Source organism: Rhincodon typus, chromosome 37 (genome assembly GCF_021869965.1).
Source record: "Rhincodon typus isolate 14 chromosome 37, sRhiTyp1.1, whole genome shotgun sequence".
Lineage (NCBI taxonomy): Eukaryota > Metazoa > Chordata > Chondrichthyes > Orectolobiformes > Rhincodontidae > Rhincodon > Rhincodon typus.
Genome location: NC_063368.1, coordinates 1,943,972 through 1,958,522, shown reverse-complemented (window position 1 = coordinate 1,958,522; position 14,551 = coordinate 1,943,972). Strand labels below are relative to the sequence as shown.

General features: G+C 52.1%; 1 protein-coding gene across 2 annotated transcripts in view; it reads right to left on the bottom strand.

Moving 5' to 3' along the window:
* tcf20 (transcription factor 20) overlaps nucleotides 1–14,551 on the bottom strand; it is a 31,248-nt gene that overhangs the window by 7,437 nt on the left and 9,260 nt on the right. For both annotated transcript variants that reach the window (XM_048617619.1, XM_048617617.1), the window contains exon 3: nucleotides 279–5,277. In XM_048617619.1, coding sequence (XP_048473576.1) covers nucleotides 279–5,240 — 4,962 coding nt within the window. In that variant the 5' untranslated portion in view covers nucleotides 5,241–5,277. The remainder of the gene's footprint in view (nucleotides 1–278; nucleotides 5,278–14,551) is intronic.

The window sequence follows — 14,551 nt, the reverse complement described above, 5'->3', positions numbered from 1 at the left end:
CTCTCTGCCCCCTCACTCACTCTCTGCCCCTTCACTCACACTCCCTCCCCGCTCACACACTCTCTGCCCCCTCACACACTGTCCCTCTCACTCACACTCCCAACCCCTCACACACTCTGTCCCCTTATTCACACTCCCCCTCACTCATTCCCCTCTCCCCTCGTTCACAGAGCTCCTCCCCTAACACACACACACCCCTCCACAATCCCCTACCCTCTCCCGCACCCCCAACCCCCACATTGCAGGCAGCAACCCCCGCCCACCATCCGGGTTCTCACCGTCTCTCGGGCCATTTCCACAGCTTCTTGTAATCCATAGAGGCTCCCGGAGACCAGATAGACCTCACTGGCCCAGAGCACACAGGCGCCATGGACCCACAGTTCATTGGGGTCGAGAGGTAGTTGAGGCAGCTGAAGGTCCACCTGGGAACTGAGCTCACTTTTCAATCTCGGAGTCCGAAGGGAGACTGACGATAGGGTTTTCTCACAGCAGTAACAGCGTCGGTGACCCTTGCTGCTACGGGGACCCGCCCAGGATGGGGTACAATCCTCGGAATAGTGGCGCCTTTTCAACCGTGTGTGTCCTGGGACAGTGCCCAGCTCTTTTCCCTCATCTTCTGAGTGACCAGTCTTTAGGAGTTCGGGCATGCTTTTGTGCCTCACCTTGACTCGGCTGGGTGCTGTCAGCAGCTTCTTGGGGGGTGGGTTCTTGGGCAAGGTGCTGGCGTAAAGGTAGGGGTAGTAGGGCCCAAAGAGGTCACCCAGGTCACGGTGGTTAGCACATTTACCACACAAGCAGCAGAGCAGCAGGCCAAGGGTGGAGCTCTCAGTCACCAATGGGCCCAGGACCACGTGAGAGGAGGTGGGCAGGACTTTGCCAGCAGAGCTGGGGGTGGGAGCGGACACTGGTCCCTGGTGACCCTGGGGCCCTCTCTGGGCCCGGTTCCGTTCGTCGTCTTGGGTGTTGATGATGGTGCAAAGCAGCACTGCCTCCCGCCTCCGCTCCAGGAGTACGTACGGCGAGAAGATCCGATCCTGGGCCTCACCCCTCCTCCTGCGGGTGGCACGGACCCCCACGTGACTTAGTTTGATCTCAGGCTCCTCGAGTAAGGCCACAGGGGCCTCTGGCTTCTTCCTCCTGCGCCGTGGGTGTGGCGGTGCCTTCTTCCTCCTGGGCCTCCTCTTTTTCAGGGCGCCCTCCTCTGCCCCCTCGCCCGGGTTTTGCAAGCCTCGGCACGGCTGCAGCTGCCGTTTGGTCTTGTTGATGCTCCCCAGGGGCCGGCCCCTCTTCTTGCCCGACGGGAAGTATCCCTTGGCGGGGATGCTGTCCGGTTTGGGGGCGCCGCTGGCGAGACCCTGGCCCAGCTCGAGCTGTGGGGAGCGGGCCAAAGAGGCCGGGGGGTTCCGCTGCTTGAACTCGGGCTGGTATGGGAGGCGGGGTCCTGGAGGGGTGCCCCCGTAGGCCTGAGGACAGTTGGGAACACCTGTGCCCCCAGCCTGGGCCTCGGGCTCCCTAGTGACGTCTCCTTGCACTTTGACCCCGGGGCGCACCATTGGCACGTTCTCGCTCTCCCAGCATCCCTCGCGGACCGAGAGGATATCTTCCAGCGTTACCCCATCGGACGCCCCATCCAGTATTCCAGCCACGGGGAACTTCCTCCCATTGGGGGATGCGATCTTTTGGACAATGGCCTCCAGCTTCAAGCCCCGGCCTTTCCTAGGCGGTAGAGTTTTGAGTTTGCCGGGACTGGTGAGGGAGACCACTGGAGAAATGCTGGCTCCGGGGCTGTCCTTGTCGCTGTTGGTCAGTGGAGCTTCATTACCCGGCTCGGCCTTGTGCATTGGGTTTCCGCCGGCAATGCCCTGAGGAGGAGGAGCTAATCTACCATCCAGCTCCCTGGCTCGGGAGTCTTGGCAAAGCCTTTTCGCTGGAATGGGTGATATGAACGATCGAATCCTTCTCCTTGACAAGATGGATGACTGAATGGACAGCTCCGCCTGAGCTGGAGACTCGTTTGGCCTTCGACCGGGCTGCGATAAGTTGTCCACCTCTGCTGGCCGTTCACCCAGCTTCGTGCTATCCCCTTCGCGGTGCTGGAGCGCGGTGTGGCTGCTCGATTGCTGCTCCGGGGCGTAAGGAGCTCGTGGATCTTTCGGGACACCGGTCCAGCTATCTTCCATTGGGAAAGCCTTGCCATCGGGAGCGTCCGCCCAGTCTCTCACCCCATTGGAGCTAGGTGCCTGCCTGGGAGACCTCAGGCTGGTCAATGCCTCGGGACCGGACGAGCGAGGGCCATCTTGTTTGGTCAGCAGAGAGGACAGGGTCTCGGAGTGTGAGGGGGGAGGGTGTGAGGCGCTGGTGCAAGGCAGGACGGGCAGGTCCTCCCCCGCACGGCCCAGGAATCCAGGCAACCGGGACCCCAGCACCTCCTCCTGTTTAATCAGAGGTGCCCTGGCTAAGAGAGCTTTGTCGTCTGCCCGAGTCGGGGCTCTCCTCCTTACCCCAGCTCTGCCTCCTGCCCGACCACTGGGCCTTCTGCCCCTCGAGGGTCGACTGTTGAGGGCCTGCTGGAGCAGGCTGCTGGAGGATCCCATGGACAATGGCATCGAGACCAGTGCTGAAGACCGGGCCAGCTCAAAGGAGTCGTATTTCCAGTGGGGCGAAGGGGTCCCGGGCTCTCTGCTGTCATACTGTCCAATGCTCCTCAGTTGACCCTGATGCTGCTCCATCATCCCCTTGGCTTTCCCGTCTGCTCCAACATACATGCCCGCCTGGATAACCGTCTGCCCGGCCTTGCAGGCCCGAGCTCCCTTCATGCTGCGACTCAGCTCCCGGTCCTGCCCTTGACCACAGGCCGGGGGTAAAGGCCCATGACCGAAGGACCTCGAAGGGGAGACGTCACAAATGACCGACTTCCTCTCTGACGCCCCGGGCTCGTACAAAGGTTCGAGGTCGGCCTTGTTCAGCTCTGGGCCGAAGCCAGGGCCTGGGGTCCTTGCATCCCCCCAGCCCGGGGGAGAGGCCAGGCTGTTGTTATGTCCCCCTTTTCTGGTCAACTCGATCATCTGCCTGACGGGCTGTAGTGGGTTCTCCAGGAAGCTGGAGTGAGGATCCTCTGGAGCGTAACTCGAATGGAACTTCCTCCCGTGATAGTTGGCCTGTAAAGCCTCTTGGAGCAAACTGTGGCTCTTGTCAGGTTTTCCAGGAGGCACCTTGCCGTCTCCCAGACCAAACTGCTCAGGCCCTGGTTGGCTGTATGTGGCTGCTGGGTACTGCATGTAGTGGTATCGGCCATCACCCTTGGGCACATCGGGACGCCCATATGCCAAGTAGCCAGGGGGCTTGGAGGTGTCCATTCTTGGGGCCAGGGGGTCACTGAGCACCATCTGGCCCTGGTGGACCACCAACCCATTTGGGGTGGTCGAAGGCGCCATGACGTTGCGGGTGTTGCTGAGTTGCTGATGGAGGCCAGGTTCCTTCTCGCTACCAGTGAGAAACGTATTGTGCTGCGGGTGCTCCTCCCCCTGACCCCCAAGGGTCATGGCATTGCCCCGACCGACCATTGTCTCCCGGGCAACGATGACCCCGACAGGTTTCTCGCTGCGGGACAGGCCTTGCTCAATCAGTGGTGCCGCAGTGCTGCCTTTACCGTCCTGGCACATCTGGGCGATGACTTCTTCCTTGGAGAGGTGCCGACTGGCACTGTCACCGATGGAACTGGCCGGCGAGCAGGTGGCGGTGGCTGCGGGCTCTGGGTTGTGGGCCTTGTAGGCTCTCTCCGAGGAGCCACTCTGGCCACTGAGCTGACGGACTCGCTCCGCGTGGTCCTCGGACGAGCTTGAGCAAGCCCCGTCCAGCGACTCGGCCTGTGGTGATTTCAGTGGTTCCTCGAGACCCTGGTGATCGGCCGGGCCTGGTCTCTTGTTGGGCCGTCGGCCCTGACGTCGGTGTAAGGCCAGGGTGTCCGAGATCAGCAGGTGCTGCACCCTGTTGGGGATGTTCGCCACCTGAGAGCTCAGGGCCGTCAAACTGCTCTGGCCCAGGTCCGAGGGCCTTTTCTCGGTCCCACTCTCCAACCCAAAGCCTTCGTAGGCCGCAGGCTGCGATCCTGGACTCGGCATCAGGCCCGCCGGGGTGGGACTGGGCTGGGGCATGAGCGGCAACGCTCGGCTCCTCATGCCCATGGCTCCCGGCCCACACTGCAAACTCTCACTGCTCACCACCAGAGGAGACGGGGTGGAGCTACATGACGGGGACTGGGCCACTGGGGTGGCCGGTGAGGGGTTGGAACTCGGGCTGAAGTTCTGGTGGAAGGGCATGGGCGATTTGGCGGGAATGTCGGCTGAACAATAGGGGGCAAACTGCTGGTTCCCCAGGGGCACTTTGGCCGCACTGGGGTATTGCAGGGCCTGAGGCCCAGGCTGCTGACCCTGACCCGCCTTTGATTGTTCGAAACAAGCCTTGCCCATCGGTGCCTGGTAGCTGTAACCCGCTTGGGTCCCATAGCTCGGGGCAGTCGTGGCATTAACCATGTAACCATCACACTGGGCACCGGCGTTGACGTGGTAACTATCAAAAGCCTGCCCTGAAGGGTGGCTGTAACCTTGAGGCGACAGGTAGGAGGAAGAGGAGGAGGAGGAGGATGATGAGGAGGACGACACAGTGGTCTGGAACTGCTGGGGGTTATACTGAGCTGCCCGTTGCTGATACTTTGCTAGCAGGGCCGGGCTGGGCTGGTGGGAATGCTGGGGGTGGTGGGCAGACGAGGGAGAGGGTTGGACCACTGCCTGGGAGCCAAGGGGTGCCTGGAAAGGCTGGTGTCGGAGCTGCTGCTGCTGTGTGCTGCTGGGCGAAAACTGACCACCGTAGGCCTCCTGGTCAAACTGGCCATAGCCTGGCATGGGGGCAGAGTGAGGTGCCCTCCACTGACCCTCGCTCAGGTACTGCACTGAGTAGCCTCCAGCCTGCTGTGCCCCATATCCGCTCTGCAAAGGCCTGCGCTGGGCCTGGGGCCCGGGTAGGTCTTTAGCCCTGGGGTAGTAGTAATCGGCAGGCTCCCTGCGGAACCCTGGGTACAGCTGCTGGTCACAGCCCTCGCCGCCTGGCCGGTTGGCATAGCCGCCAAAGATGGGGGCCTGATGGTGCTGGTTGTAGCTGTCCAATCGAGAAGACTCCTGAGACTCTTGGTGCAGGAGCCTCTGGTTTCCATGGTAACTACTCTGCTCCCGGTACGACTGCATGTCGTGGCGTTCCACAGTCCAGTCCCCGGCAGGATCTCTGGAAATTCCGAAAGGGAAAGAAACATTAATAATTCCCAGAGACATGGTACCAATAATCACTTCCTGGGTCAGCCTCATAGCCAGGGGCCCAGCAATATCCTCCCCCCATCCCCCACTTCTACATAATTATTCCGTTGCCTTCCAGAAATTACGACGGAATCTGCCTCCATCATCCTCTCAGGATATATGTTCTGGAATGTAACAATAAGACAGCACAGCACAGCAGGAGGCCATTTAACCCATCAAGTCCATGTTAGTTCTCAGCAGGGCAATTCACTCGGCTCCATTCCCCTGCATTAACATTGTAGCTCCTGAAAGATTACTTCCTTTAAAGGCCCATCCCATTTCCTTTTGAAATCACTGATTATCTCCATGTCTACTGGCCTTTGTAGGCAGTGAGTTCTTGATCATTACTACCCACTGTGTAAAACTGTTCATCTTCGCACAGCCACCCCCAACTTTTGCCAATCCTCTCTTACACAGCACCTTAAATATCTGTGAATCCCCAGGCCCATGCCCGAGCCTAGAAAGAAAAGGAACACCTTTTCATTGCTTACTGCATCCTGTCTCAGGTATTGCTCAGAAAGGGACACATTCTGCCAAGGCTTTCTGCCCTGCACCAATCAGGACAATTCACAAGAAATACCAAAAGAAAGTAACATTTATACTGTGTGAGAGGAGAATGCTGATTGGTGGACAGTGCACTTTAATTGCTAGCCATATTCTCACGGAGAATACACTAGTTAATGATGACTGATAGTTAACTGCCAAGCTTTCTTTAAATGTTAAAATGGCTATTAATTAAATTTATGCACCTCAATCAAATCTCTCCCAATCTCCTTTGCTTCAATGACAACCACAGCTTCTCCAGCTTACCGTTGGAGCTAAAATCTCCGATTACTTAAACCATTCTGGTAAATCTCTTCTGCATTCCCCGGAGAACGCTCAGCCTTACTAAAGTGTGTTGACCTGTAATGTTCCCCATCCCTCTGTCAAGGCACAAAACTGGCCAGCAGTCACCATTGATCACACTCCCAAAGGAGAAATGGGGGAGAGGGAGAGGGAGAGTCACAAGTAACGACAAAATCAGCCATTCCTGTTCACTGGTAAAGTGGTGTGAGTGGCAGACAATTATTTTAAGAAGAACAGATTGTACAGGGCCCTCGGTGAGAACACAGCTGGAGTCCAATGGACTGTTTCAGTCTCATTTGACGGAGGATGCAATTGAGTTAGAATCTGTTCAGAGAAGGTTAACTTGGCTCATTCCTGGGATGAAGGTATTGTCTTATGAGGAGGAAAGGATGGACAGATTGTGACTGTATGTTCGCTTTTAGGGGGACGAGAGGTGACATTATTGAAGCATGCAAATTCCTGATCGAATACTGTGGATATTGGGAGGACTATTTTTATTTGTTCATGGAAGATGGATGTCACTGGCTCGGCCACAATTCATTGGCCAAGCCTAGTTACCCTTGACATGCTGGTAGTGAGCTACAGTCCATGTGTTGTAGGTTCACACACAATGTTGTTAGGGAGGGAATTCCAGGATTTTGACCCAGTGACAGTGAAGAAATGGTGATAGATTTCCAAATCAAAATGGTGACGAGAGGAGATTAAAACAAAAGGACACAATTAAAGAACAAAACAGTTTCCCTTTTAAGACATAGATGAGGTGAGATGATTTCTCCCAGAGAGTCATTAAATTATGAAATTACATTCTCTGAGGGCAGTGGAATGTGTGTCATTGAATTTATTCAAGGCTGAATTATGAGCTTATCCATGATCATGGTGAAGCATGACTGAGGGGCTGAATGGTATATTTTTAAGTCCCACATCATCAAAATTACACTGCAGGGATGATTGTATTTGGAGAGGATTGTAGATTCTGTGATGCTCCTGCTAGGATCCACAGCATCAATCTAATCAACAGAAACATTCAAGGTGCTCAGTCACTCGATCAGCCATGACTGCCTCCAGTTCCCAACAGGTAACAGAAACACCGCGGTTTCCCTCTCTCATTCCTCTTGATCAGCAGAATAACAAGCACAATTCTCCAATCTAAGCAAACACTTCCAGAATCAACACGTCTTTGCCTGATGACAAATGTCATGTTAGTATTCGGGGGGAGTTTACCCCCCCACCTTGGAATGCATGCACAAGCAACTTGACTCCAAAAAGGCTTGACCCTGATGAACCAGGGGCTGCTACTAGCCTCACAGTGCCTGAGGGAGATGACGGTATCGACACTGGACTAGTAAGGCAGTCGTTCAGAGAATGGTCCAGGGATCCAGGTTCGATTCCCATCACAGCAGATGGTGAAAATTGAATTCAATAAAAATCTGGAATGGAAGTCTAATGATGACCATGGACCCACTGTGAATTATTCTAAAAACCCACCTGGCTCACTAACATCCTTGAGGGAAGGAAGCTGCCATTTTCACCTGGTCTGCCCTACATGTGACTTCAGCAATGTGCCTTTGAAATGGCCTAACAAGACAGTCAGGTGTTAACAACCGTGGGAATGGAAAACAGAAATGAAACCAGATGGAACACCTTGGCACTGGGATTCACAACAGCAGAGACAGACCTGTTGACACTGCAAAGTCCTCGCTAACATCTGGGGGGGTTAGTGCCAAAATTGGGAGAGCTGTCTCACAGACTAGTCAAGCAACAGCCTGACATAGTCATACTCACAGTATCACACCTTACCATGTCCCAAACTCACCATCACCATCCCTGGACATGTCCTGTTCCACTGACACGACAGACCCAGCAGAGGTGGCAGCACAGTGGTGTATGGTCAGGAGGGAGTTGCCCTGAGAGTCCTCAACATTAATTCTGGACCCATGAGTCTCATAGCTTCAGGTTAAACATGGGCAAAGAAATCTCCTGCTGATTACCACAAATTAGCCCTTCCCTCCTCTCCTGGCCCTGAAGACCTCAGCTAATGAATCAATGTTCCTCCATGTTGAACAACTCTTTGAGGAAGCACTGAGAATGGCAAGGACACAGAATGTACTCTGGGTGGGGAGGTGGATTTCAATGTCTACCACCAGGAGTGACTCAGCAGCAGAGTCCTAAAGGACATAGCTACTAGACTGGGTCTGTGCCAGGCAGTGAGGGAACCAAGAGGGAAAAACATACTTGACTTCATTCTCATCAATCTGCCAGGTGCAGATGCATCTATCCATGACAGTATCGGTAAGAGTGACCATCGCACAGTCCTTGTGGAGATGAAGTCCCACCTTCACATTGAGAACAACCTCCATCGTGTTGTGTGGCATTATCACCGTGCTAAATGGGACAGACTTCACACAGATCTAGCAACTCAAGACTGGGCATCCATGAGGCACTGTGGGCCATCAACAGCAGCAGAATTGTACTCCAGTACAATCTGTAACCTCATGACCCAGCATATCCCCCACTCAACCATTACCATCAAGGCAGGGGATCAACCCTGGTTCAATGGAGAGTGCAGGAGGGCATGCCAGGGGCAGCACCAGGCATACCTGAAGGTGAGGTATCAACCTGGTGAAGCCACCAAACAGGACTACTTGCATGCCAAACAGCGAAAGCAGCAAGTGATAGACAGAGCTAAGCGATCCCACAACCAACAGATCAGACCTAAGCTCTGCAGACCTGCCACGTCCAGTTGTGAATGGTGGTGGACAATTAAGCAACTCACTGGAGGAGGAGGCTCCGCAAATATCCCCATCCTCAATGATTGAAGAGCCCAGCACATCAGTGCAAAAGATGAGGCTGAAGCTTTCGCAGCAATCTTCAGCCAGAAGTGCCAAGTGGATGATCCATCTCGGCCTCCCTTAGAGACCCCAACCTGCTTCATCAATGACCTTCTCTCTATCATAAGGTCAGAAGTGGGGATGTTTGTCGATGAGTGCACAATGTTCTGTTCCATTCCTGACTCCTCAGATACCGAAGCAGTCTATGTCCAAATGTAGCAAGACCTAGACAATACCTACGGTTAGACTGACAAGTGTCAAATCACATTTGTGCAACACAAGTGTCAGGTAATGACCATCTCTGATAAGATTGAGACTGACAATCTCCCCTTGACATAACCGTTACTGAATCCCCCAATACCAACATTCTAGGGGTTACCATTAACCAGAAACTGAACTAGACTCGCCAGATAAACACAGTGGCTACAGGAGCAGGTCAGAAGCGAGGAATACTGCAGCAAGTAACTCACCTCCTGACCCCTCAAACCCTGTCCACCATCTACAAGGCACAAGTCCGGAGTGCGATGGGATACTGTCCATTTGCCTGGATGAGTGCAGCCCCATCAACATTCAAGAAGCTTAACACCATCCAGGACAAAGCAGCCCCCTGATTGGCACTGCACCCACAAACATCCACTCCCTCTACTGCCGAAGCTCAGTAGCAGCAATGTGCGCTATCTACAAGATGCACTGCAGAAATTCAAAGATACGTAGTCAGCACCTTTCAAACCCACAACCACTTCCATCTAGAAGGACACGGGCAGCAGATACAGGGAAACACAACCTCCTGCAAGTTCTCCTCCAAGCCACTCATCATCCTGACTTGGAAATATATCACCGTTCCTTAAGTGTCACTAGGTCAAAATTTCAGGAATACTCTTAAGAGTCAATGAATCATACAGCATTGATACAGGTCCTTCGGCCCACTCTGTTGATGCCGACTACACTACTCTCATTTACCTGCAGTTGTTCCATAGACTACTATAACCTGGCATTTTAAGTGCTTGTTTCTTAAATGTTACAGGAGTACCTGCCTCCACTACCCTCTCAGGCACTGTGTTCCATATACCTACCACCCTCTGGGTGAAAGAATTCTCTCAGATCTCCTCTAAACCACTTACTCCTCACCTTAAACTTATACTGTCTGTTCTAAGACAAGTCTGTCATGGAAGAGATTCTCACAATCTACCCTGTCTGTACCTCTCATAATTTTATATATACCTTAAACAAATTCCCCCTCCATCTGTTGACCTGCTGTGTTCATCCAGCTCTGCACCTTGTTGTCTCAGATTTTCCAGCATCTGCAGTTCCTACTATCTCCCCCTCCATCTACTCTGCTTCAAGAAAAACAAACTCAGCCTGTCCAGTCCCTCCTCATAACTAAGACTTTCCATCCACGGCAAATTCCTGCTGAATCTCCTCTGCACCATTTTCAGTGCAATCACGTCCTTCCAACAGTGTGACAACCAGAACTGTACACAGAACTCCATCTGTGGCCTAACCAATCTTTTATGAAGTTGCAACAAGACTTTCTTGCTCCTATATTCTACATCCCGGCTAATGAAGACAAGCATCTGTTTTCCTTCTTCACCACCCTGTCTACCTGTGCTAAAACCTTGAGGGATCTATGGATTTGCACACCAAGGTCCTGTTGTTCCTCAGTATTCCCCAGGGACCTACCATTCATTGTGTAAATCCTTCCCTTATTAGACCTCCCAAAATGCATCACTTCATACTTTTCAGGATTAAATTCCATCTGCCATTGCCCTGTCCAATTTACCAGGTAATCAACATCAGACTGTAGCCTGAAACCATCCTCCTCAGTATTAACACAGCCAACTTTCATGTCATCTGCAAACTTACTTACTATAACCATTCACATCCAAGTCGTTAATGTACATACAAACAGCAAGGGTCCCAGCACCAGTCCCTGTGGTACACTGCTGGTCACAGGCTTCCCATCACAAAAACAATCCTCCATCATTTCCCTTTACCTCCTGTCTACAACAAGTTTGGATCCAGTTTGCCAATTTGCCTTGGATCCCATGGGCTGTTACCTTTAGGACCAGCCTTTCTTGTCAAAGGCCTTACTGAAGTCCATGTAAACCAAAAACTGCACTACCCTCATCAATATATTTAGTCAACTTTTCAAAATTCTCAAACTAGTCAGAAAGGATCTCCCTCTAACAAATCAGTGCCGACTATCTATCCCTGATCAATCCCTGCCTTTCCAAGTGTTGATTAATCCTGTCCCTCAGAATTTTTCCCAATAATTTCCCTGCCAGTGATGTCAGACTAACCCAGCCTTTTCCTGCTGCCCTTCTTGGACAAAGGAACCACATCCGCTACCCTCCAGTCATCTGGCACTTCACCTGTGACCAGCCAAGTATTAAATATCTCCCCCAAGGCCCCAGCAATCTCCTCCCTTGCCTCCCATTGCAGCCAGGGATATATCTCGTCAGGGCCTGGGGATTTATACATCTGTACACCTGCTAAAATGTCTCATACTTCCTTCTCATTAATCTTAACATGCTCTAGAATCTCACCATCCCAACTGAAATCCCTGACTACAATATTCTCCTCTGTAAATATTTTTAAGACCTCATCCACATCAACTGGCTCCATGCAGAGACTGCCCCTTTGGTCTCTAATAGGTCCCACTCTTTCCCTGGTAACCCTCTTATTAATATACCTATTAAAAAGCCTTAGGGTTTTGCTTAATCCTATCTGCAGATGACATTTCATGGCCCCTCTTTGTCCTCTTAATTTGCTTTTTAATCAACCTCCTACACTCTCTATCCTCTTGAAGGGCCTTCTCTGTTTTTAATGCTCTGTATCTGACATATGCTTCCTTCGCTTTCTTTATCAAACTCTCAATATCCCTTGATGTCCAGGGTTCCCTGGACTTGCTGCCCTGCTCTTCACTCTTTGAAATACACTGGCTCTGAACTTTCACACTACTTTTAAAAGACCCTCTCTTTCCAAATGTAGACTTACCTGCAAGGAGCTGCTCCCAGTCTGTTTGCCAGATCCTGCCCACTGATATTGAAATTGGCCTTCCTCCAAGTTAGACAGTTAACTTCTGCACTATCCTTATCCCTATCTGTAATGTCTTTGTAATTTACAAAGTTATGATCATTATCCACAAAATGCTCGCCCACTGACCCTTCAACCACTTGACTGGCTTTATACCCTAGGATTAGGTCTAGCTCTGCCTCATCTCTAGGCGGATTACCTACACACTGGCACAAAAGCTCTCCTGGACGCACTTTAAAAATCCACTCTGTCTGATCCTTTCTCACTAAGACGATCCCAATTAATGTTAGGAAAATTGAAGTCACCTTCAACTATAACTCTGCTTCTCCACTCCTTTTTGTAATGGACTGCAGTGGTTCAAGAAGGCAGCTCACCATCACCTTCTCAAGGGCAACTAGGGGCGGGCAATGAATGTTTGCCCAGCCCATGTCCTGTGAGTGAATACAAAAAGCTATACCTTTCCAGTGATAGCAGCTATTTCCTTTAAAAGCTGTAATGGAAATTCAATTAGACCTGGGGACCTTTCTCAATTCAGTGCCATTATTTTCTTCATTAACCCTTTGAGCTGCACTGCAGGGTAAGGTTTACTTACAAACCAACTGTAGACAGTCTCTGTTAATTCAGGTCAAGAGGTATTTACTTATACAAACATATGAATTAGGAGCAAAAGTAGGGAGGTAGTGGCATGGTGTTAATGTCACTTGACTAGTAATCTTGAGCCCCAGGTTAATGTCCTTGGGACATCAATTTAAACCCCACAAGGACAAATGGCTAAAGTCTAAATTCACCAAAAATGTGGAAGCAAGAGCTAGTCTGGTTCACTAATATCGTTCCTTTGGAGAAAGAAATCTGCCATACTTACTTGGTCTGGCCTATGTGTGATTAAATGTGATCCACTGTCAAGATTCAGTAAGATCTGGTTGATGATTGTGTTTTGAATTCCACATTCCCACTTCATCAAATGCCTCCTGGAAATCCAACTACAGGTAGGTACAAACCCTCCTTTATCTAATTTGTGGTTGATTCTTAATTACCCACTGGGCAATTAAGGACAGGCAATAAAAACTGTCCCAGCCAGTGACACCCAGATCCCATCAATGAATAAAAAAAAACAGATTGAGGAAATGTATGAACAAGAAATTGGTTGCAACTGTTGCTTTTCAAAATCACCAAATGCCTGAAGATATTTATCATTAAAAGACAGCCGAAGGTTGCTTGGCAACCGTCCCAAAGAAGGTTTGTATTTTCAAAAAGAAATGTAGTTCAAGGGTAAGAGTGTGGACTGTTTGAGCTCATGTTCTGAGCTTTCCTCCCCATCACAGAGTGTGGTGTAGGGTTTGGGGGGTGGGGGAGGAAAACAAGGAAATGCAGGTGGGTGTGGAAGTGGGGGGGGGGGGGGGGAAGGGGGGGGGGGGGGGAGAGGGGGCCATGGGAGGGGGGGGGTGGGGGGGAGGAGGTGGCGGAAGGGGGCAGGGGGCACAAGAGGAGAGAGGGAGCAATAGAGTGGGGGCCGAGAGGAAGGAGGAGGGAGGATTTATAGACATGGGCAAGAGGGGTCCTTGGGGGTGGTGGGGTGGGTGAGGGCCTGGAGAGAGGGGTGGTACAAGCGGGGGGAAGGCGTGAAGGGGTTTAGGGCACGGAACAGCACTGAAATGGAGGGAAGGTGCTTTCGAGAGAGACAGTGAGTTAGAAAATGAGAGAATGAGAAAGTGGGATGGTGACAGAGAGGGCTTTTGGGGTGGGGCTTACAGAGCAGGGGTGAGGGAGAGGCAGGGAGGGGTGGGGAGGGGTATGTTGGTCAGTGCTGGAGGGGAGGGGAGAGGGGCAGGACAGGAGGGGCAGGACAGAAGGGGTCAGAGAGGAGGGGCAGGAGAGGAGGAGAGAAAAAGGGAGTGGGAGGAGGAGGGGGGTGGAGTGGGTGGAGTGGGGAGGATTAAGTAGGTGAGGGTTGTGGTGGGGGGAGGGGAGGAGAGGAGGTGGGGTTCTCCTAATTGGTTTCTGATTTTGCCGCTTGGTAGGGGTGGTCCTGCAGAGGAGGAGCCCATAGCAGGTGAGAAGTGGGTCTTGGTTTACTGTCACTCGGTGTCACCTCTACCCTCTGACCTCTGAACCCAGTCAGCGGCTGCTCTTTCTGTCCATTGTGGTCAGTCTGCTTGACCGAATTATTAGCAGAACTATGTCAGCTGACTACAGGCAACCAATGAGGAAGCAGCAGAGGAGGGGGAGGGGAACATGACAGAGGGGGAGGGGAATGGCTCTGAGTGAGACCTCAGGGACCCTCAGTCACGGCTCCAGCACACTCTCTCGTAGGAGCCGCTGAATAGTCAATGTGTGTCAGAAACACTGGTTACAGGCTGATGGTTAACCCTTTCCTTACACCAAGCTGCAGAGACAAACACTTGACATCCCCTATCATACTGACCCTGGTTCAATGGAGAGTGCAGGAGGACATGCCAGGGGCAGCACCAGGCATACCTGAAGGTGAGGTATCAACCT